This window comes from Silurus meridionalis, chromosome 27 (genome assembly GCF_014805685.1).
Source record: "Silurus meridionalis isolate SWU-2019-XX chromosome 27, ASM1480568v1, whole genome shotgun sequence".
Lineage (NCBI taxonomy): Eukaryota > Metazoa > Chordata > Actinopteri > Siluriformes > Siluridae > Silurus > Silurus meridionalis.
The window spans coordinates 15,908,200-15,932,735 of NC_060910.1; the positions used below are offsets into that span (position 1 = coordinate 15,908,200).

The following is a 24,536-nucleotide window of genomic DNA, read 5'->3' on the forward strand; positions in this document are numbered from 1 at the left end:
ATAAAAATATATATAAAATTATATTTAGATTTCACAGGATATTGTAGCTGCATTGCTTGCATAGGACTCTAAAACTAATCTCTTACTTTTTTCAATTAAAAATGAAAACAGAAAATAGAGCTGTTTACATGTAAAGCTGCTCTAAATTAGATAAATAAATCTAATTGTTGTTTATAACTGGAAATTAAATTTGTTTGATGAACTGTCTTTCTCCCTTCACAGCAGCACCAAGGTTGCACAGATCACTTCTTACGCCATATAGTTGAGGATGCCAAGCAGGTAGGAGTTAAATTAAACAGTAATAAAATAGCAATGCTGTAATTGTATTATTGTGATACCAATGTGTGATGTATAAGGAATGGAGTTGAAAGCCATTTGTTTTTTTTGTTCAGAAAGTATTGTTCAACGTGTCATCCTTTTGTTTCTCCAGTGTCGTCTGCCTGGGAGCTATAAGATTTCTCTGATCGATATTGGCATGGTGATTGAATATTTAATAGGAGGAGCTTATCGGAGCACATACAGGAGCAAGAGCTTCAAAGCTGTATATAACCGAATCCATGGTGAACCAAAGGTCTATCCATAAACACCACATGACACTTAGGAGTTAATACTGAAATTCCACAGATCACTATTTACACCTTTACATCACATGGACATATTTTAACTTTTACATTTAAAAACACCTGTAATGGCAGATATTCCACTTTGGAACCATCTCAAGAGCTCTAATAGGTTCTGGTTTATAAGTGAAAGTGTTAAATTTACTACAAATTTTTTATGCTCCACCATTCCAGTCATTTACATCTGATGCATTTGGCAGATGCCCTTATCCAGACCGACTTAGTAATCTCAAGTTCTACAACTGAGCAATTGAGGGTTAAGGGCCTTGCTCAAGGGCACATAGCTTGGTGGTTCTGGGATTTTAACCCATGGCCTTCTGATCAGAAGTCCACCATCTTATCCACTTAGCTTCCACTTCCTATCATTTCAAACACCTGATGCTCAGGAAGCTCAAGGGATACTATTTTGGCAATTTATCCTCACCCTCAATTCTGATTATACCTGCACGTTTACAGCTTGGTGTCTTCCTGTCTGAACTTTTAGCATATTCTATGTGCAGCATTCTGTGCATTCCAAGTGACCAGAAAAGTGAGCCCTATATAATCATGCTCTTGTCTGGAGACCAAATGGTGAATGCTCCTTGATTCAACACCTGAAGTCACTTCACTTAGCTGGCTGTGGTTGGAGCATATTGGCAATGATTTGAAGGCTTACTGACTTTATGGTTGCAGGATTACTAGGACAATACCACCATTAATGAGTTTATAATAGTGAACTTAGTACTCAACCATGCATTGTGACTCAGTTGTATGATCATCAAAATTTCCAGGGCAGTGCCAACCCACCACACCTTGTGAGAGACATGTTGTTGGATATAATTACAGGGCAAATATTGAATAGACTAAACTTATTCTTGTAGCTGGCTAAAGAGCTCTTAGCCTGCAAACCAGAAAAAAAAGGTATAGCTCATTAGAAACAAGTTTAATCGGACTCCAAATATCGCAATTAAAAAGGATCCCCCATAACTACCAGAGACTGCAAGTTCGTATACTGATAATGCCATATCAGTCACTGGCTAGGATATCGAAAGAGCAGAATTTATCATTCTCTCCATCATATTGCCCATGTCCAGCATGAGCAGTAGTTTGAAAAGATTGCTTGGCAGGTCTTTAGTAAAGAGTTCGCTAGTGCATGGAAATTGGTCAAGTCCATTCAGGGACAGAAAAGCAGAAATAGGGCTAATGCAGAATAAAAAGTATGAAGCTGTAGGTGGTCCCCACAATCTCAGACCGTCCTCACAAGCTGTATTGCAGAATCAAACAGTAACACATGTACAAAGCAAGAAGAGGAACACACTACGTGGTTTTTCATAGTATGGTCAGAATGTCACTTGTCACCAGTGTCAAAGGGTCTTGCATGTGCATGCACACATAGAAGAAGGTATGCAGATGTTAAAATATCACTCCTAACAGTTACACGAGTTATGCAGATGGGGTAAAGTTTGAACTTCAAGCAAGTAAATTGCATGTCATTTAAAAGGAAAGCCCAGAAAACACTCATTAGCATAACGTAACTTTAAATATGTCCAAACTTTCCTGAATAATTATTGTTAAATCTTTTGTACTTAAGTTAGAAGTCCAGATCTTAATAAACTTCAAACAGAAAAATTATCAAACTCTAGACTGCTGTGACTTTTCAGGAATCTGACCCCTTTGATCATTACATATTTGTTCTCAACTGACTTAAAAAAAAATAGCATACATCAAGTTTGTAGTCACACGGTTGTCTGTTTTAATTACCACATATCTAGATTTTTTTACATATTACGAACAGGGTCATATAGTCACCCCGGTCAAATGATTTAAAACATGATGTAGATTTAATAGAACTGATTTATTGAGCTTTTGCGATGCTGGCTAGGAAGGCAGTCAGAAGCGTTCAGCATCCAGAAGAACGGAGCAGTCGGAAACAAATTCACAATTCTACAGAACTGCAGATCCATACAGATGCAAGGTGAGTTGAATAAAAAATAAATCCTCACTGTAAATCAAATTACATTTTTTTTTTATTTAGTTAAACATTTAATAATTTACCTTCCTGGTTTAATGAAAAACATAAAACATGATATGTCTGACTGAGAAAATAGAAAATACTACAACCTGAGTAGGACCAAGAGAACCTCGAACTAGAATAACCTAATGGGATTATATATAGACAGGATTGGTTAGGGTTAACATATAGACAGGGTTGGGGACACCAAACAAATGGGCTGAGGGCCAGGGCTTAAACACTGGAAGGAACATGACTTAGCACTAGCAACAGATCAGGAATTGGGAACATCAATCCAGGAGGTGGAACAGAGACTAATATATATCACAGAATAAGGTGCTGTTGGGAGATTTTGACACTTATTTTGACTATAGGCAAAAAGCATAGACTGAAGCAGAAGCTAAACGAGACACCAGAACAGAGGTTTGAGACATTACTGCATTTGAGATTGCAGTATGACTGAAGTGTGCAGCATCTGAAGTTTGTAGGTTTACAACATCAATATTTTATGCTAGTTTTCTACAGCTATTAAGTGGCAAGTTCTTGTCTACAGAGGCAACATTACAAGTTCCATAGATCATTTGTAGGTAACAACAACTATCCTATCCGATGATCCTATGAAGGTTTGTGTGTGCCTAGCCAATGAAACTCATGTGTACTTGTTTCTATTTTGGATTTACTCCAACTTTGCTGTTCTAATACATTTCCACTGTTCTGGGAAGCTTTTGCATTAGACTTAGTAAGGTCAGACATTGATGTCATATAAGGATGCCTAGGGTGAATTCACCATTGCAACTCTTTCAAAAAGTGATCAGTGGGATTGAGATCTGCACAGGCAACTTGAGATCTTGCAAACCAAATCAGAGTGTGTTTCTGCAGAGGGGTTAGAATGTCCGGTTTTGGATGCTGGGAAATTGACAGAAATTACAAAACAGCACTGAGTGGGGCTTTTATCTGATGGGCAGGATTCTCAGAGGTCATCAGTAATATGCCAATTGAGGCAAATAAAACTTCTTTTTTATTTTATTTTATGCTCTAGATGAAATCTGAATCTGTGGCTAATAATGTGGAGGCAGAGCAGAGCGACTCATCCCTGTTTGTCTACAGTTTCAATGACCTGTTTGTGTGGGCAGTATTAAAGCGGCGGCAGCAGTTGGCCCTTTTCCTGTGGCAGCATGGCATGCAGGCCATGGCCAGAGCTGTGGTGGCATGCAGGTTGTACCAGGCCATGGCCAGTGAAGCCAAAGAAAGCAACATGGATGACAGCATTACTGATGAACTGAAGAAATATTCTTTGTCAGTATCCCTTTTTGGGGCTATACAACAATACAAACTTTAAACACAGGAAGTGTGAGTAAAATTCAAAGTACAATGTTTGTGTGTGTCTTTTCTTCAAGAGAGTTTGGCCAGATTGCTGTGGATCTTCTGGACAAGGCTTTCAAGGAGAATGAACGCATGGCCATGAAGCTGCTGACCTGGGAGATGACAGATTGGAGCAACTTCACCTGCCTGCAAATGGCAGTGGCCTCTGGCCACAGGCCCCTTGTGGCCCACTCTTGCACCCAGATGCTCCTCACTGATCTGTGGATGGGCCGCTTGAACATGAGAAAGAACTCCTGGTTAAAGGTGTTGACTATAGTGTTCTATAAGGTTCTATAAGACTATAAGGTTCACAATATGATTAGTGTTATTAGCACAATTATTGATTAGTGGTATCATTAAGTTGATGTGACATACAAAGTCAGAGCCCAAAATTTCCACACACAGATCATTGTGAGTATCCTGCTTCCTGTTGGCATCCAGCTGCTAGAGTTTAAGAGCAAAGCCGAGATGTCCCACGTGCCTCAGAGTCAGGAGGCCCTGCAGTTTGGGAGTTATACCGGAAGCTTAGAAGAGCCAGAAACTGAGGACGTGATGCAACCAGTGAGCAAATTATGTTACTCAGTATTGCCTTGCTTCTTATGTACAGCTGATTCATTACATAAAGCTATGCTAACAAGCCTTTGCTGTACAATATATACCATAATATGTATGTTTCGTCATTTTTTTTCTTTCTGAAGGATAAGTGTGATGCAGAGAGAGGGAGGAGCAATGTGACACACAGATCAGGCCTTGTTGCATGGTGGTTACCCTGGTCTAGGAAGGTTTTAGAATTTTATAATGCACCTGTGGTCAAATTCTGGGCTCATACCGTAAGTCTCTTAGATACTGTATTCCTCTCAGCCTGTCTGTTTTGCTTACATTCTTTCTGTAACTCTCTGTCCATTTAGCTGTTACTTATTCCAATGTTTCTCTCATTCACCTTTTGTCTATTTTCCTTTACTTTCTGACCCACACTGTTGATCTGTGTCCCTTTCTTTGTCAAGATCTCTCTCTACTTTCTTTTCCTTGATCTCTGAGAAGCAGTGTGTCTCATGTGTGTTCATTGTAGATGTCCTACTTGACATTCCTTGCACTGTTCTCCTACACGGTGTTGGTCCGGATGGAGCCGAGACCCAGCGTCCCAGAATGGCTGGTCATTGCCTACATCTCCTCCACGACGATAGACAAGATCAGGGAGGTGAATCTGAAGAAAGTTGACCAGTTTTTACCTTTAGATGCCTGAGATTATTACTTTTCATTTTGCAATTCACATGCACAATATATATTCTGCACATATTCTGCAAGAGAACGTAGACCGATATGACAACGGTGTTGATGATATGAATATATCAGTGGTATTCATAATAAATAGTGTTTTGAGTGCTACATGTAAATTAACTTGGTTTGACTATTCAGGATTCCTTTCATATCCATAGCTGTTAAAAAATAAACCATAGGCACACTTTATCTGTTTGACTGGAATCAAAGGTCTTTTCTTATCTCTATACCAGTTTTCTCAAACAGGACCATTTTCTTCTTGTGCCTGTTCATCTCGTAGGTGTAAATTATCTTCGAAGTGTTGCTAATAATTCACCCAATGCAACTGTTTACAGTACGCTTCAAACGTGACGAATGCCGAGACTGTTTAAACTTAAATATGCGTCTGTCTGAATTTGTAGAGAGAAAAGCCGTGAGAAGTAACAAGAAAATGAAACATTGATCTGGTTGTCTGGCACAGTTTAGCAAAATTTCAAGCTGGTTGTCAATGTTTGATGACATTTTTTTCATCCCGTAGCATAGACACTAGTGACCAACAGAGGGAAAAAAGAAGATATCACACTTTTCCACACCAAGCTGTGCCCTTAATTGCTAAATATATTCTACCATGTGATAATTCTTATCTAGGTGTGCGTGTCTGAGCCTAGACAGTTTGGCAAAAAGCTAAAAGTGTGGTTCAGCGAATACTGGAACATGAACGACTTTGTCGCCATCGTCCTCTTCTTCACGGGCATGGCTCTGCGCTGGTACACAGGTTTAATCCATACATCGGGCCGCATCATTTACTGCCTGGACATCATTTTTTGGTTTGTGCGTCTGCTAGACCTGTTAGCCATTAACCAGCAAGCCGGACCCTACCTTACCATTATCGCCAACATGGTATGTTTGAATTTTCGTCATCCAAAAGGCCATTTTTTAAACACACCAAAAGACACAATCTATATGTTTTTGTAAGGATGAATCAATGCCAGTATTATTTCAAAGTAAATAGTCAAAGCAGTTCATTTGAAATCTAATTCAGAATAATACATGTCTGGTTGTGTGTATGTTCCAGATGAAGAACATGTTCTACATTGTGGTCATCATGGGCATTGTGCTGGTAAGTTTCGGCACACCTCGATGGTCCATCCTGAATCCACACGAGGAGCCGTCTTGGAATTTGCTGAAGCAAGTGCTCTTCCAGCCCTACTTCATGATGTTCGGGGAGGTCTATGCTACAGAGATTAATCGTGGGTAACAAAAATAAAGATATAAGCTTCCAGAACTGAGTTGATTATATTACTTTATGCTTTTTTTTTCCTGTTGTTACAGCATGCGAGGAAAATCCAGACTGTCCTCCCGGTTCCTTCCTCAACCCCCTCCTGCAGGCTGTCTACCTCTTCATGCAGTACATCATCATGGTCAACCTCCTTATCGCTTTCTACAAGTATGTGCCAGCTGTGAATACTGTGGTTTGGGAAAGCGTTCAAACCCCCTGGAATTGATCAAAAAATGCTGCTTGCAGAATTATTCAAACCATTATTTCCTGGAGGCTCTGGAGAAAGAAGATTTGGCTACAACTATAAAAGCCTGAAAATACTCTTCATCTGAATTAACCAGATCATAAGATTTCAGTATTCTGTTTTTTTTTGTACTAAAAATGCTTAAAAAAAAAAAAAGAGTTGAAACAGCATCGTCATCTCTTTTCGCCCGGCAGTAATGTTTACATCCACATGAAGACCATATCGAACCAGCTGTGGAGGTGCAACCGCTATCGTTACATCATGACCTATCACAAAAAGCCGTTCCTGCCACCGCCTTTGATCATCCTGAGTCATTTGGCCTTGTGGGTGAAAGCAGTCTGGCAGAAATACAGACGGACATCCACACATGACAGCGGCTCTGGCCTTAGTGAGTGTGGGGTAGTTAGGGGGGCGCATTTGAACCTTTTGAAAATAATGTTTTAGAAATAGAAACATCCAAAAATATTTACCTTGTGGTCAAAATAAGGAATGAAACATGCCAAAGTGTTCCCTTTTGGTTGCCGAGGCTAAGGTTAAACTTATATTTAGGTGTAGGCACAGCATGAATTGTCTGCTTAAGTAATAATGCCAGTAGAAGGTCCTCTTGAAGACAAAAATCAATAAAAAAAATGTTCATGAGTAATGAGAAAGTAATATAAGAAGGTCATCACAATGTCAACAGACAGCTCCTTTAAAAGTGCCTAATGAGCCATTCTTGTACGTATTGAATATCTCTTAATACAGTGGAACCTGGTTATCTCGACCTCGGTTACCTCGACAACCCTATTAAGTCGACGTTTTTGAAGTGGAACCGCCAAATTCTCGCTTTTTCTAAGCATTTTTTTATCGGTTATGTCGACTTTTTTATGTCGCCGAACCCTGATATCTCGAGCACAAGAGGGGGAAAAATTTGCCATTTAACGTCAGTTATCTCGGTGCAGCCGCAGATTAACTCGCGAAAGTGGCGGAAAAATCAAGGCTTACAGCTGCTACAGGTGTTGTATTGTATACTGGTGAATCTCTGCTGTTAGTTAGTGCACATATGCCTTTTGTTGTTAAATGTTATGCGATGAACGGGAGGCGAAAGTAGAAGCGCGGCGCTGAACAGCACACGGGAGAACGTGGGATGAGCAGCAAAAGCATAGAATGAATAACGGCAGGATCGGGAGGGGGGAATCCGCGATGCGCTTTGGGAAGAAAAGAGCAGCCGTTGAGAGAGTGCCGGTGGGAAGGCACGTGCGGGATACATGAGCGATAACAACGACCGCCGTGAACCAACATATACCAACAATAACGGACAGTGAGAGTGTGGAAGTTTAAATAGGATCTGGTGATGATGCTAAACGAGCACCATATGTGCGCGATTGAAGCTGGGAGCTTCAGAGAAAGCGGCCGAGAAAGCACCTGCCACGCCGAAGGGGGCGTGGCAGGGGGATTCCTGACAGTTAACAAACATGTACTGTATGTACATTTTTATAGCATGCCTTCATCAAACAAATCGCGGCAACGCTGTCGTGTAAAAACCCCTCCAAAAACACGTGCATGCACATTCTCCTTTATTAACGCACATCATGTACATAAAGAAATTTCAAGCACGTTAATATATTGCCGCCATATTGATTTTCGTTTATCTCGATCATCGGTTACCTCGATGCTTTTTGGCGACCCCCTAGGACATCGACATAACCGGGTTCCACTGTATCTTTTTGAGTTTTGTCATTAGTTGGCTTATTAGGAATACCTTTTAAAACTTATTCCTAAATCTTTTTATCTCTGCAAAACTGCTTTGCCTTAATGTCCATTGTTAAAAGTGCTATACAAATTGGACTGAATTGAATTTCTCTTGCAGAACTATTCTTGGCTCCTGATGATCTGAAGAAGCTGCTTGAATTTGAGGAAAAATGTGTGGCTGGCTATTTCTGTGACAAACATGAGAGTCAGCACTGCAGCCAGCTAAACCGGATTCGCCTCGCTGCCGACAAGTATGTATTCTGCCCAGCTGCCCCACCCTCCAACCTCCCCGGCCATTCGGCACTGACTTGACTCATTTTGAGTATTTACCTTAAACATACAGACATACAGATCTTTACTTAACACATAAACGGTTAACTTACAGAGGACTCCGAGACAGGAGGTCTGACCTCAAGGGTAGAGAAGAGTCTGCGAAGAGAGCTGTAGGTCAATGAACATGTGGCACTCTAGCTCACTAATCGACATTAAAAGCTAAAACAGTTTTTTAGTATTTGCATGAACCACACAGACGATAGATACACTATAGGGACACATTTTTTGGAACATTTGAATTTTCCAGACATTTATGGTTCATGGGTTGGAGTTGTTTACATAGGTTGAAGTAAGAAAGTATTGAGTGGCCTGCTACATAGCTCTGACTTCTGAACACCTTTGGGTTGATTTGGAACTCTGACTGCACCCCAGGCCTCCTCAACTCATCTACAGTACCTGACTTCACTAACACCCTTGTGGCTGAATGACTCTCCACAAATCACCACAAAATCTTGTGGAACATCTTTCTAGTTGAGTGTAGCTTATTTGAAGAGCCAATTGTGACCAAAGTGTGGAATGGGATGTTCAAAAAGCACATTCGAATCTTATGGTCTGGTGTCCTCAATCTTTTGTTCGAATATTGTATTTTTTTTTGGTTAAGGCAATGGACTTTGGAACTGAAGGTCATAGGTTCAAATCCTGGAAGCTTAGTGGATAAGGTTGTAGATTTCTGAAGGGAAGGTAATGGGTTCAAATCCCAGCACCACCAAGCTGCCACTGCAGGGCCCTTAAACAAGATCCTTAACCCCGTAGCTGCGCAGTTGTATGAACGAGATAAAATATAAGTCACTTTGGATATGGGTGTCTGCACAATCATTACAACTTTCCAAATTTGACATTTTCTTCTACACATACATTAGGAAAATGTGATCCACCAGAAAATCGCATTTCAAGATTTCTTTCCAGTTTTGTCTTAACACCAATTATTAATTATTAACAAAGCATGTATTTAGGTAGCAGCCAAAAATGAATAAACTTGTGTATGTGTCCATCAGGACTGAGGAGATGATGGGTACATTAGCTGAGGTATCTGAGAAGGTGCAGTTTATCCAGGAGAACCTGCAGACCCTGGACGCCCACCTCGGTCAGCTGCAGGACATGTCTGCTCTTGCAGTGGACACTCTTAACCTCCTTTCAGCATCTGATATCAGGCAACAGGAAGCTGTCCACCTGTGTCCCAGCCCCCGAATCACAGTTAAGTCCTACTCGCAGATATCTCCTATTGGTGGAAACACCACTGCAAGCCACATCTCACTGTCTCCTAAGGCTTACTACAGCAATCCACCCTCCATGCCAAGTGTCCTTGGCCATGGCAGGTCCTGCAGCTCTTTACAGCATTCACCAGTGGGTACGGGCAGCTTTTTTGACAGCAAGCTCAAGTGGGTGCTGGGAAATTTGGAAGCGGAGCATATCGGACCAAGACAGAGACTCGGAGGAGACTCATCTGTAGGATTCCGTCTCTCGCACGGATCTCTGTCTAATTTGTGGTCAGACCTGCACGGGTCACCTGGACAGTCATGTGCCAGCTCCCTCACTACCGTCTGGGATCGTGAACCACAACATCTGCACAGCCAGGAAGAGTCTATGGAGGAGGAGGACGAGGACGATGATGTCTTTATTGACACTAGAGCCAAAAGGAACAGCGTGCTGGGCATTGTAAATCCGGCTTTCTGCGGTGACAGTGAGATAGCCATGCCCAGACAAGGACGTTTGGGCAGGAAGTGGCCGTTTGCTGTAGAGAGTGAGCTGGGGCATAGCCGCTCACTGTCTGCTAGTGTGGAGACATTGGCCACGCCTACAAAAAGGCACAGTGTATCTGGAGAACCTGTACCACTTCATCCAGTCCAGAAGGATAGAGGTATTGTGTCTATTTGACAGCTCTGTATTCTCCTATTAAGCGTGATGATTAGCATAATTTAATTCTAATCCTTACAAAATACATTATATGGACAAAAGTTTGAAGACACCCTACCATAAGATTGGATAGGGATAAAGCAAACATTAACTGACGTGTCTTTGTCTCGGCATTGACAGAGCTCTACAGGATCTTAGAAAGAAAGCGATCGTTTGGCAGGAAGTGTGTTAAAATCAAAGAAGGAGAAGCAGCTGATGTAAGAACAGACATTTTGTATGATACATGGCAATTTTTTATTAATTTTTTTGCCTTATCACACCTTTTATTCCGTGCTGTATTATGAACTGTAATGTATTATGAACTTTCATAATGTTGGCTATGTAGGTCAGGAGACTGGAAAGAGATTTAAGCCGAAGGAGCCGACGGAAAGGGAAGGGAATGGCCGGACGTAAATTCCGATCATCTGTCAGTCTTTCTCAGCTCAGTACGCCAATAAAAAATTTGTGTACTTCTTCTTCTTCTATGATGCCAATATTTGAACTAATCCAGTCATGAGATGCACGGCGTTTAAATGTCAATGCTTTTGTTTTCAGATTCTGATCATGTGGATCTCTTACAGAAGTCATTCACATTGGGCCAGGTGAGATTTTCTTTTTCCCTCATTTGCGGTACTTTATGCGTACCATAAACAATGATTTGGTCAAGATGGTTTTGATATGAGACTAAAAAGCAGTGGTGTAAAGTATTTGAGTAAATGCACTTCGATACTGTACCTAAGCAATTTTTTTGCGAAAGACTTTTACTCTGCATTCAACTTGTTTATGATTCAATATATGTATATTTTACTCCACTATATCTTAACTGAAAATCAGTGTTACCAATTACATTTTGCTCCTTCGTTGGACGTCATTAAGTCTCAACACGCCCCGACAACTTATCTGCTGCCTGTGAGCGATTTTTTAGCACCTCTGGCCTCATTTTCAGTCCAAAAACTTTAAGAACCTGCTTTTGTTGAAGTCGAATAAAAATCTCTCTGAGACTGAGAGCTGCATTAAATCCTAGTCAGCTCTGAATATTTAGTTTTATTTTATCTACAATTATTTACTTTCATTTGATTTATTCATTAAATACTAGCGGTTCTTCTACTTTGTGACGTGATGCTGTCATTTTATTTTGGTAATTGAAGATATGTTTTTAAACGGTTTGCTTTACTACTTTGTCTTTTTTTTTTTTTAACCTCCTCTTTTTATCTTTGTTTCATTCTGGAATGTTGAATTCTGGTCTTGGTTCATGCGGTATTGAGGTGTACAATTTGAATTGTATTTTAGCAAATCAAACCTTACAAATCAACTGGTTTTGGCTTTGCACTAACGTGTGTCTTGGTGTTGAGGACTAGTTCATCTTTGAGCCTATTTTTAATTGAGTCAAATATTCAAGTGCTGTTAAGTACTGTAACTCAAATCATATTGGACTTGGTGACTTTCTCAGTATTGGAGTAAGGTATCTTTAAGATTTTCAAGTTCTCTTTACTCCTCTGCTCAAAAGGATTTATAAAAGTGCAGTTATAAATTTTATTAGTGAAAAGTAAAGTTTTTCTTTACTAGAACACAAGAAGCCCCAACCAATCAGTTTGGAACAGTTGGGCGCGCTCAGTCAGCCGGCGTTCTTCGTAAGTTGCACATTGCCAACTAAAACAAAGCAAAAAAAACCTATTTAAGAGTTTTGTTTAATACAACACACTTGCTAATTTTTTTTGTATTCTTGTGCAGTGTACAGAGCTGGGTAGCAGTTGAATGTAAGTATTTATGCCATTCTTCAGCATAATTGTTTCTAAAACCCTCCACTTTGAAAGTCACCCCCTTTTCGTCTTTATTCTGTTTCAGCTCGAGCCTCCGTGTTTAAGTCGAGTGAAGATTTGGACCCACATTACTCGGGCAAGTTTGGCTTGGATTACGTTGTGTTTATTTTATTTTTTCATTCCTGGCTGTCAGTCAAATGAGGCCTCATGTGACTCTTATGGGCTTAGTGTGTCATATAGACCAACATTTCTGTGATTTGATTCCGCAGCTATGGAGAGGAACAACCTGATGAGATTAGCACATACGATACCGTTCACACCAGTGTCCCTGCTGGGTGAGTCACACTATACTGTTTATCTGAGAAAATGCACTGTAGAATTGAGAATACAAATATTACAACAAAAAAAATACCAATCTATATTTTTTTTTTACATTTTGGCGGGTCTACTTGACCCGATTGCACTCGAGATCTAAAGAGAAGCTGCTTCTCTGCTTTATTCATTTGTGTCTTTGGTGGATATCAATGTTCAAATGGTGTCTGCGTTGTCTAGGAGGAGAGGAAGTGTACATCTACACCCTGGAGGAGGCCGAGCCAGACTCCATGCTCTCCAGCGTTTCCTCATGGTGTCAGAAAGGTCAGGCGGCTGTGCTGCAGCCCGTTTCGGAGCTGGGAGTGCTGGACGGCGGGCTGCGACGCGCACAGTGGGTGCTGTGCACCTGGGCCGAAGAAGACGTGCTTAGGCCCGGCTGTGTGTACGTCATCAAGTCCTTCCACGAGGACGTGGTGCACATGTGGCAGACAGAGTTCCCCAACAGCACAACGCTTCATCTCTGTTTAAGGGTAATACTACTGTAAATAATATAAGGATATCAATTCATCATGTCATCTGACACACACAATGTGTGTTCTTTGTACGGCTCTGCTTCAGGTTTCGTCCTGAGGAAAAACTAAAACTTTTCTTGACTTGACTTCATCATCTTCTTCATCTTTTGGCTTCTCCCGTTAGGGGTCGCCACAGCGGATCATCCATCTCTATATCCCCCTGTCCTTTACATCTGCCTATTTCAAACCGACTACCTGCATGTCTTCCCTCACCACATCCATAAACCTCCTTCTTGGTTTTCTTCTTTTCCTTTTTCATGGTGGCTCTATCCTCAGCATTCTCCTACCGATATACCCCATGTCCCTCCTCTGCACATGTCCAAACCATCTCAATCTCGCCTTTTCCCTAAAACGGCCTACATGCGCTGTCCCTCTAATAAACTAGTTTCTAATCCTGTCCATCGTCGTTACTCCCAACAAAAACCTCAAAATCTTCAGCTCTGCTATCTCCAGCTCCACCTCCTGTCTTTTCCTAAATGCCACTGTCTCTAAACTATACAACATCTCAGGTCTCACCACAGTCTTATAAACTTTCCCTTTCACTCTTGCAAATACTCTTCTATCACAAATCACTCCTGTCACTCTTCTCCACCCACTCCACCCTGCCTGCACTCTTTTCTTTACTTCTCTAACACACTCTTCATTACCTTGCACTGTGGACCCAGGTACCTAATCTCCTCCACCTTCTTCACCTCTTCTCCCTGCAACTGCACCACTCCACTGCCCTCCCTCTCATTCACACAAACATCTGTCTTACTCCTACTGACTTTCATTCCCCTTTTCTCCAGCATGTACCTCCACCTCTCCAGGCTCTTCTCCATCTGCTCCCTACTCTCACCACAAATCACAATATCATCTGCAAACATCAAAGTTCACAAAGACTCCTGCCTGACCTTGTCCGTCAATCTGTCCATCACCAGTGCAAACAGCAAAGAGCTTAGAGCTGACCCTTGATGCAGTCGAATATCCACCTTGAACCAGTCGTTCCTACAGCACACTTCACTGCCATCACACTGTTCTCATACATGTCCTGCACCACCCTCACATACTTCTCTGACACACCTGACTTCCTCATATATAATACCACAAACACAGAATGCAACTCCTTCTGACCTTCTCTATACTTCTCCATCAACATTCTCAAAGCAAGATGATGACAGATGGTCACCTCTTCTCTCAGCCTGGCTTCCACTACTCTTTCCCATAACTTTAGGGTGTGACTATTCAACTTTATTCCCCTGTAGTTACTGCAGGTCTGCACATCTCCCCTATTCTCCTAAAAATTGGTACTAGCACACTCCTTCTTCTTTCCTCAGGCAGAAAAACGAAAACTCTTCATTATATAATAATGCGCAACATGTTTTTGATTGTTATTTTCTCCTACATTGTCATAATTATGTATTCTATATTTTTTTTGTATGTACAGTTGTCCTTTTATTGCTTTTTTCTGTTGTCTTTAGTTTTCTTCCATAACATCTGTTTTGATCTGTAATATTGTTCATATCATATATTATTATTCTATTCGTGCAGGAAATCCAGCAGCAGAGAGCAGCCCAGAAGCTCATGCAAGTCTTTAACGAAGTCAAACCCAGCTCTATTCCTCATTCCCCCAGGTTCGTTCAAATCTAGCAGAAGTGCTTTGGAAAAAGTACTGACACATTCTGACAGTTCAGACTCTTTTTTTTTCCCTCTCTCTCACTCTCTCTCTCTTTTCTCTTTCTCTTTGTGTCTGCCACTTCCTCAGATTTCTGGATGTCTCACTGTTGTACTGGCAGGCTAAAGGCCAGTGGCTTACCATAGAGAGGAGCATGAACGGCGAGTTCAGGAAATACAACAATAACACAGGAGAGGAAATCGCACCCTCTTGTGGCATAGAAGAGACAGTGCTTTCTTTCTCACACTGGACATACGAGTATACAGGCAGAGAGCTCCTGGTACTTGACCTGCAAGGTATATACACCAGCTTTATTTATATGTCCAGCACATTTTTCAATGTAAGTCGAATATACATGTCGAACGATGCTGAACGTTACTGTTACTGTTCTCGCAGGTGTTGGGGTGGAGCTGACAGACCCCGCTGTGATCAGAACGCTTGATAGAGGGTTTGTGTTTCAAAAGATGTTCATTTTAGTTTTCTTGCAATAAGCTACATGTCCTTTATTTAGTATTCAATTTTTTACAACATACACTCTACATTCATGTCCTTTATGTGTTGTTTTATATAGCACCTTGATCTTGAAGGGACTATTCCAGATGTAGATTAAATTGAAAAGTATTGGGACACCTGACTTTTCCAATAACTTAGATCTTTCCAAAACTGTTACCACAAACTTAGTGGCACACAACTGTATCAGATGTCCCTAGCATGACATTTTTTGTCTTTTAAACTAGGACACCCAAACCTGTTACAGTATGACCATTCCCTTGTGTACAAAGCCATATCTCCATGAAGATAAGATTTACATGATTTGGCCTGGAAGATCTCAAGCTATAGAGCTCTGATCTCAATCTTATTGAAGTCTTTTGGGAAGAAAGTGAATGCTAAATCCACTTCAGGCCTCCTCAACACAACTACATCAGTACCTGACTTGACTAGCACCCTTGTGGCTGAATGAATCTCTACACAAATCTCCACAATCAAAATCTTATCTTATGCAACATCTTCCCAGAAGAATAAAGGTTATTATAGCAAAAATGGGGAATCCGATGTTTAAAAAGCACACAATCTTTTGGTCAGATGTCCACAAACTTTGATCCGTATATTGTATATAGCTTACATGACTTGGAACATCCAAAGAACGAGCTAAGAAACAGTCACAAGGGTAAAACAACCAGGTATCAAAATTTGGATTCCAAATCCAATAAAGACTAGTTAGGAGGCATAAATCAGGCAAGGCAGGGGGTATATATACTCTGTATATAACACTGCAATGGTGGCCTCTGGTGGTTAGGCAGGGAACTGCCCGAACTGTCCAGGGGTTATATTTGATAAATAGAAAAATATAATTGATTTTTGTATGTGTATGGTTATGATGGATGAGCATGACCTTTGTTTTTGTAGCTCATACAGAAATTTGGCGTTCGGCTCTGCCAATATGGGAGACAATGCGATCCGGAGATTCGTCCTCAGACACACATGCAACTCATGCTGCAGGAAACTTGGTCTTACAGGTGAGCTCTCTCTATCTCTTTGTCTCAGACTTCTAAGAAACAGCAAACTTTGAATCAAATAAGTAAAAATGTTCAAGCCAGAAGTTGAGAATCAACAACAACAACAACACAAAAAAAACAACTTAATGAGCAGGAAATCATTGCATCAGCATGAATACAAACGCAACGCAAAGGCGGGGCTTCCGATGTTTGGCATGTCAAGAGCCTTCTTTGATTACATATTTAATAGGGCTTTGTGCGTTCGCTTTGATTAGTTATTAATCATTCTCTCGAAAATGAGACGACTCGACGCTCTCGTATCAAGAGAGCGCACTCTGTTCAGAAGTGCCTGGAAAAAATATACGAACACCAAAAAAAAAAAAAAAACGCCACAGTTCTTGTTCACGCTTTTTCCTTTTTCTGTTTTTTTTTTTTTCTTTCTCGAGAAGCACTCTGAATCAAAACAAATTATTCATTATAAATCTTTGCATTGCATCTTGTTTCGAGGTGTTCATTTATTCATGCCCATTATGTTTGTGTGTGTGTGTGTGTGTGTGTGTGTGTGTGTGTGTGTCTCATCAGATTTGCAGAAGAGCAACAATCTTCACAAGCAAGCCTATGAAGAGACTATCAGCACAGGTTGACCTTTGCCTCAGAAGTGTTTTTTTTTATGTTTATGCTGAATATTATTATTATTTAAAATAAAAAAACACACACACAAAAAAAAGTAACCCACTAGCACATTGCCCCTTTCACCAAGCACCAAATCTATGATTGATCTTCTGCCCGTTTTGAAATCTTGAAGGACAATGGTGTGGCAATGTGGACTACCTTGAACATATGATTGTTTGGAAACTGTGTCACTGCTACGTGATTGGCTGAAACAGAGAACTGTGTGCATCAGCATGTTTTGAAGGTGTTCCTATTAAATTGGCCAGGATGTACAAATCAAAAAAAGTAGTATTATATTATTCTTTTTCATTGATTACTTGTCAACCAACACCAAACACAATGCCATGGGTGAATAATAAAAAAAATAAAAAACGAGACAGAAATTTGTCCGTAAAATTCTTTAATTCTTCCCCCCACACAAAAAAAATTGTCTACAAAAGCGATAAAATATCCTTTAACAAAAAAAAAAGTCCTTTGCCTGCTATGTACAACTCGGAGAAGACAATTCAAGAACTCGACTACATTTGCAGCACAACCTTATTCCACAGACCTCAGCGAACGAATAATCCGCTGTTTTGCACTTACGATTCTTATCTTAAACTTCAAGCACACAAACACACACACGTACACTTGGCAAGTTACCCTGTCCTCGGCCATCCTTCTGTCTCTGCAGCATTGTGTCATCAAGGACGTGTGTCGTTCTTAGAAACACAATTTTTTTATTGGTTCACAAGTAAACGATGCATTCTTTATATTCGCCCCATAAGTGCCATTGCTTTGTTGTACCACACTTATGGCACTTTAAAGGAAAAAAAAAATCTGATGAGCAACATTTTCTACCTCGTAAACTGATATAAATATATGCGTGCAATATAAACTATATGGACAAAAGTTGGTGGATATTTGACTGAATATTGGTATGTGTCAGGAGATCTTCCACTCCAACCATATCTTTATTTGGATGGATTTGTGCACATCGTCAAGCTAAATAATTGTGTGCCTTAAAAATTTGTGGTAACAGTTTTCAAAAGAAGCACATATTGCTGGAAAGGTCCAATATTCCAGTACTTTTGTCCATAGAGTGTGCCTTTACATGTATATATTTACACTATAGAAGTGAATAACATACTTCTGTAGTATCTTAATAGTTATACAACAGTAAAAAAAAAACTAAAACACTACAGTCACTTTGATTTGTGCTAAAAATGAACTCGAGTGGACTCCAAAAGTCAATGTTTAAGAACTGTTTGTATATTAATAAATGAAATAGTAATATCCAAGAATGCATTATTAAAACCTGGAGGGGGGTTTCAGCAGTTAGTAATCCTTCGAGATAAATCAATTGTCACAATCAATTGAATGTGAGTAAATAAGATTTCAAATAAATGTGATATTCTCATGGTTGAAACACTGGTCCGTTTAAAGTGCATGTACCCTTTGCATTCGGTTAGTGGAGCAGCCAGATAAATGTCATATAAACTGTTACTGAAGACTCCACTTATCTTTACAGCAGTTACAGATACGCTTACATCGTTCTATCAAGGCAGAGCCCAATAATAAGTCATATACTGTATATAAGAAATACATAAAGGCAGCTGTGCTGCTATAGAAAAATAATCACTGATCCTGATTTGATTATTTCTTTTTGAAAGTGAATAATAATAGAGAACAAAATGCAGCCCCAGAGCTTTACTTATGGAAAGCATTTGAACTGGAGATTCCTTCAATGAGTGCGGAGTAATTGTCCGCCACATGAGTGTTGGAAAATAAATAACCATTAAGGTTAAGATTCATACCCATGTTACAGTAGAAACAGGGACAAAATTATTGGTGCCTTGATTAAAAAAAAAAAAAACATTTGAAAACTAAATAAAAAACACGCATCAATTGAGTATGATGAAACAGTTCTTGGGAATGCATTATGACTTTTGGTTCCTGGGGCCCGTTAATCTTACGTTTCATATATCCTGTAGCAGGATTTTGAGATAATTGCATGTTGCTTGAGAAGGTTATATATATTGATACTAGATACCATGGACAGCGACACTACAATCGGTTATCCAACGGTACAACGACCAAAGAGCGGTCAGAGATATTGCTCAAAGGTCTTGTTGCTATGATAACTTCAGGATGAGCTCCCAAACAATCCTGGATCATGTCAAATTGTCAGCCATAAAATCCAGCTAAGTAGCTAATCCACGTACGAAGAACCGGCCCCTGGTGTACACTACAATTCATTAAAGAAAAAAAAAATCCTTCATAAACGTACACAAGTGCCTGTTGTGCTCTTCAGTTCATGTGTGCGTGACAGTACACTGAGCAGGGTAACGTATTCAATCTTACTACAGAACAATCACAACAACAAAAAAACGCACACCCCTCACCCAGACAGTATCACGTGACCAAACAAACATATACCCCAATTTTTTTTTTCCTGTCCCATCGCCGTGAAACAGCATGCAAGGACAACTGAACAACAGGCTACAGGAGTTAATAGAATATCAAAATCAGGATCATAACAAAATAATAATAATTATTATAATAATAAAAAAAGAATCTTACAATGCAAAATTGGACAGAAAGTCAGTAATTGTCCGGTTATTGCTACAGTTACCTAAAACAGTGTGATCGCTTGCAGTCCTCACCTACAGTCCACAGTCTCAAACCGTGAAATATATATATATATTATAATAATAATAATTAAAAAAAAAACTTTCGTCGCCACATTTATTGAGCACGGAAAAGGATCTGGAGCTTATTCAGCATAATCATACATTCTATAAATAAACTAATTTACATCAAGATCGTAGGAAAAACAATAATAATAAAACAGTATTCTATTTTTTTAATCACATTTATCAGTATTTACAGGCCTGCAGGCCTTTCACGAGTAGGGCCTAATAATTATTAAACCTGTCAGCAGTATGCATATAGACAAACACACCAAAGCCTTGTCTGGGTAGTTCTCATTGCAGGTAATATTTCAGAAATTTTAAAGATTATAATGATTTTTATTTTGTTTTTGTGTGTCTCCGAAATTTTTCCCTTTTTTTTTCTTCTTTTTTTTTCTTTTTTTTTTTTTTTAAATAGGAGTTTTTTTTTTATTGAAACTAACAAAAGGTTTAGTCCCTGAGATGGATGCTTTGCTGCTGCACCCGGAAGTTGATTGTCTTCAATTGTTTTTAAGGAAAATAAACCCCCCCTGCTATCTAATGCAGGACGTTTCAGAAGTTGTTAGTGGTGTGTGTGTGTGTGTGTGTGTGTGTGTGTATCATGTATAAATACAGCATCTCACAGTGAAAAATTAGTGCACCCCTCACATTTCAGCAGTCGTTTTAGTCTATCTTCTAAAGGGACAATTCTATAGAAATGAAACTTGGATACATTTTAGTGTAGTCAATGTGCAGATTGTATAGCTTCTGAAAATAACTCTACGTTCAGCCATTATTGTCAATATACCTGTCCAAGAGCATTAATTACTGGAACCATGTCCTGTGGTCTAATGAGACTAAGATAAACTTGTTTGGCTCAAATGGTGTCCAGAGTGGTGGTAGAATCATGGTCTGGGGCTGCATGAGTGCTGCTGGTACTGGGGAGCTGTGGTTCAATGAGGAAAAATAAATTCCAACATGTTCTGTGACATTCTGAAGCAGAAAATGATGCCTTCCCTTTAGAAACTGGGTCGAACAACAGTTTTCCAACATAATAACAACCCCAAACACACCGCCAAGTTGACAACTGCCTTGCTGAAGTCTGATGGAATGGACAAGTACGTCTCCAGACCTATCCAGCTCAACCCTACTGAGCGCCTGTGGTGATCCTCAAGCGGAAGGTGGTGAAGCGCCATGTGTCTAACGTCCAGCAGCTCCGTGATGTCATTATGGAGGAGTGAAAGAGGGTACCAGCAACAACTGGTGCAAATCTGGTGAATTCCATGCCCAGGAGGATTAAGGCAGTGCTAGATAACAATGGTGCTTTACACAAAATATTGACACTTTGACTACTCTAAATTATACCCAGGATTCATTTTTTTATAGTATTGTCCCTTATGAATATATGCTAAAATCATTGCTGAAATGTGAGGGGTGCACTCACTTTTGTAAGATACCGTACTGTATATACATACACACTCAGCACTTCAATGTGTATCGCCTTCATATAAGTGCTTTCTTATCCTCAGTCCTTCATATCTTTTTTTATAATCAAGATTTGCTGATTGCACGACGCACTAGTTCTCTAGTATCTGCTTATGGTGTGAACAGAGCAGAGTTTCAGACGCCAAAACCTGGAAAATCGATACTATGGCTTTGTGGCCTGTTCGGAAAACAGATTGAACCGAATAGCAAAACACAACCTGGATAATTATTTGAAATTATTGGAAATGTTATGGCTTTTCGGTTTGCCTCAGGTTAAACCTGACTGTATATGTGGGGAAAAGATGGAATTGCCATTGAGTGCTGCGAGATTCCTTTTTTTTTTTCTTTATATTTCCTGATGATCTGATGAGATATACTTTGAATAAATGGGTGGTTGTTGTAAAATTGCATTTTTGCCTGAGAAAAATAGGACAACATGGACCCTCTCAGTTTTGTAGTACTAGAATAATAGAAAAGCTACAGTACATGATTGTCAGAGCTACAATATTGCCACTCCAGTGGATGACCAGATTTACAGAATATCGTTTGAAAGAAAACATGGTGTTTGGTTTTCGTTTAAAATAATGAGGTTTCCAAAGCTGTCACTGTCACTGCAAGTCAAGATGGTGGAATTTTTCCCCCCCCGTATAAATGGATTATTCATTATTCATTCAGCTCCATTTTCTAGTACAATTTTAATCCAATCAATCTAATCGAATCAATCCGATTACATATGGCTACTACATATTTATCTATGGAGCCCTTTTTTTTTTTTTTTTTTTTTTAAAAGGCATCCATTATTTACACCTATGTTTCAGATTTTCCTCGACAACGTGGGTCCGAATTTGACTAAAATAATAACGCAATAATACAAAATTAATGAAATTATTTATTGATCTGCATCACTGTCATTTTAATTGTAATTCACAGCGTAATTGGCCTGTGTCAACCTTAAGCTGTGTGGATAAACTTGTGTAAAGGTTTTTACAGGTATCATTTGTCCTTCATTACACCGTTTGATTGGCAAAACGTCCATTGAGAGCCTGAGACATTTGGTGCACTTGGTGGTTGGAAATCTAATTGTAGGACAAATTATAAAATATTAAAGCCATTATCTAGACTACTGGGCAAGTTAAAGACCCAGGGGTCACCCAGTCTTCTGATTTGGTTGACTGAAACCCTAACTGGTGGGGTACTAGCACATAGACAGCTAGTTAGCCAGTTGAGAATGTTAATACAGAAGGCAATAGTATACTTTTGGTTGTCTCCTGATAGCATTTGTGATGTAATACTTTGAGATAAGGTTTATATTAAACAGATTATAGAGACCTTTTGGTCATATTGGTCTGCTTGTATTTGTGTTTTGGTGTTTCCTCATGCAAAAGAAGTCCTACATTTATGTCTGAGATCAGGTGTCAACAGTGACACCTAGTGTTTAATTTGAGAATTGTTTTAAACTTAAATTGGACAATTTTAGTTTTTTTATTGAAATCGCTCACAGTTTGGGCATCATTTGTGGGAGAACACCGCAGTGCATCTTTAAAGGGAACTTTTACAAAGGTTAAAGCAGCCTTACATGTGATGGAGGACCAGCATAACATCCCAATTTAGTGTTTTCTTGCGCCTCAGAGGGAAAAAAAAAAAATCATACGCCTTTCATAAACGGAATTTCGACTGAATCACTAGTGCTAATGGACATTTATTGCAGCGTTGACTGATGACGTGACGATCAACCATAAGCCTTTGCAAAATATAGATATATAGATATATATCTCTATAACTTCTTATGGAAAAAAGATCAATTAGCAATTATTGTTTTTCTCTTAGAAAATCATTTACATTTACGTCGTTTCGAAAACATTGTTGTACCATCTATACATATCTACATGGCCCAGACAAGGCTTTTTTATTTATTTATTTTTAAATGTACCCAAAAAGTGAAATCGTCTCTGGTATAGTTTTACTATACTCCAATTATGTACATGTGAATACTCCAAAACAAACTAAACAAGAAAAAAAAGATAACGCCTGTTGTTCCCGCTTATAAATTATGACTAGAACATAAACAGAATGTGGTTTAATACTGGAATATATCAGAACTAAGGGAATTACTATGTGCTCCTCTTGGTCTGACCCTTGCCCCCACCCCTGTTTTCATATCACAATGAAAACTAAGAAAAAAGTAAAGACAAAAAAAGACTTACCCATATAAATGACAGCTTTTTAAAATGATTGCTCTAAAGTCTGTACATTTCTGCTCGGATCCTCACTAACAGGCATGTATATGTACATTCGTTTGACTGAATCGGTGAAAGTTTCGCAGTGCTGGACGTTCCTGATGTTTTTCTCATCATGTTGTCGCCTCAGCAGTCTGGACGTTAAACATCGCCGCGTGTCATGGGTAGCTCCACCTTTTCGGGATCAGTGACTTGACTACCTGGAAGTTTACCCTTCATCCCCTCATGCCCAGCCCTTCCTATAAAACAATGTTTGTCACTTGGACATGACGCCGGCCGCATCGGGGTTGAAAAGCTCTTTGTAGAGCGGAGGGAAGAGCATGTTAACCGTTTCGGGGTGTAACTGCTGGAAAGCCTGAAGCTCCTCTGTGTGGAGGGTGCACAGTGCTGCTAGTGTGGGGATTCGACTGATCAGCTGGAAAGAAGGTGCGACAGGGTTAGCTGCTTTCACAACAAATAGAACTCAATGTTGGTGCACACAGTGTAAGGAATGGAATGTGTTTTGGGTGAACCATGAATTCACAACAAAAATCTTTTCGAAAAGCTAAATGGTCAAATCTGGCAACTGTGTGGACCTGGCTATAAGATTGCTATGGCTTTTGAACATCCAATTCCACATTTTGATCCCAATATCTATTATTATAAAAAGCTCCACTTTTCTATTGAGATGTTCCATTGGATTATAGTGTGTGCTTGTGGGGATTTGTGAGATTTCAATTACCCCTACAAGGGTGTTAGTAATGTCAGGTACTGGTGTAGGTGAAGTGAGGAATTCCAATTCATCCCAAAGGTGTTCAGGTTGAGGTCAGTTATACATTGGTTAATTATTCCAGTTAATAATCAATGCCATTAACATTCTTTAATTTTGGACAATTTGAGGTTTACTTTTTCCAAAGTTTTCAACATTATGAACATGGATGGGGTGCCAATAGATTTTTTGTAGGATTTTATAAGACCCTCTGGTCTCTGTATGTACAGAGTGCCTGAC

At 39.6% G+C, this 24,536-nt stretch overlaps 2 protein-coding genes across 8 annotated transcripts in view; one reads left to right on the forward strand and one right to left on the reverse strand.

Annotated features, from left to right (window-relative positions):
- trpm6 (transient receptor potential cation channel, subfamily M, member 6) overlaps nucleotides 1–17,550 on the forward strand; it is a 31,190-nt gene extending 13,640 nt beyond the window's left edge. For 3 of the 6 annotated variants that reach the window (XM_046841888.1, XM_046841886.1, XM_046841887.1), the window contains 27 exons: nucleotides 223–279; nucleotides 431–571; nucleotides 2,482–2,574; nucleotides 3,650–3,906; nucleotides 4,008–4,236; nucleotides 4,378–4,533; nucleotides 4,671–4,802; nucleotides 5,042–5,170; nucleotides 5,878–6,129; nucleotides 6,305–6,479; nucleotides 6,562–6,676; nucleotides 6,947–7,140; nucleotides 8,602–8,734; nucleotides 9,812–10,674; nucleotides 10,851–10,927; nucleotides 11,056–11,155; nucleotides 11,265–11,311; nucleotides 12,276–12,340; nucleotides 12,441–12,466; nucleotides 12,555–12,605; nucleotides 12,739–12,804; nucleotides 13,022–13,311; nucleotides 14,884–14,966; nucleotides 15,098–15,303; nucleotides 15,404–15,455; nucleotides 16,415–16,524; nucleotides 17,086–17,550. In XM_046841888.1, the coding sequence (XP_046697844.1) occupies nucleotides 223–279; nucleotides 431–571; nucleotides 2,482–2,574; nucleotides 3,650–3,906; nucleotides 4,008–4,236; nucleotides 4,378–4,533; nucleotides 4,671–4,802; nucleotides 5,042–5,170; nucleotides 5,878–6,129; nucleotides 6,305–6,479; nucleotides 6,562–6,676; nucleotides 6,947–7,140; nucleotides 8,602–8,734; nucleotides 9,812–10,674; nucleotides 10,851–10,927; nucleotides 11,056–11,155; nucleotides 11,265–11,311; nucleotides 12,276–12,340; nucleotides 12,441–12,466; nucleotides 12,555–12,605; nucleotides 12,739–12,804; nucleotides 13,022–13,311; nucleotides 14,884–14,966; nucleotides 15,098–15,303; nucleotides 15,404–15,455; nucleotides 16,415–16,524; nucleotides 17,086–17,147 (4,161 nt within the window). In that variant the 3' untranslated portion in view covers nucleotides 17,148–17,550. Of the gene's footprint in view, nucleotides 1–222; nucleotides 280–430; nucleotides 572–2,481; nucleotides 2,575–3,649; nucleotides 3,907–4,007; nucleotides 4,237–4,377; nucleotides 4,534–4,670; nucleotides 4,803–5,041; nucleotides 5,171–5,877; nucleotides 6,130–6,304; nucleotides 6,480–6,561; nucleotides 6,677–6,946; nucleotides 7,141–8,601; nucleotides 8,735–9,811; nucleotides 10,675–10,850; nucleotides 10,928–11,055; nucleotides 11,156–11,264; nucleotides 11,312–12,275; nucleotides 12,341–12,440; nucleotides 12,467–12,554; nucleotides 12,606–12,738; nucleotides 12,805–13,021; nucleotides 13,312–14,883; nucleotides 14,967–15,097; nucleotides 15,304–15,403; nucleotides 15,456–16,414; nucleotides 16,525–17,085 lie in introns of those variants that run through there. The other 3 variants (XR_006924714.1, XM_046841889.1, XM_046841890.1) reach the window with 3 other exon arrangements.
- A 327-nt stretch (nucleotides 17,551–17,877) lies between these two features.
- rorb (RAR-related orphan receptor B) overlaps nucleotides 17,878–24,536 on the reverse strand; it is a 30,043-nt gene continuing 23,384 nt past the window's right edge. For both annotated transcript variants that reach the window (XM_046841893.1, XM_046841892.1), the window contains exon 10: nucleotides 17,878–23,963. In XM_046841893.1, coding sequence (XP_046697849.1) covers nucleotides 23,805–23,963 — 159 coding nt within the window. In that variant the 3' untranslated portion in view covers nucleotides 17,878–23,804. The remainder of the gene's footprint in view (nucleotides 23,964–24,536) is intronic.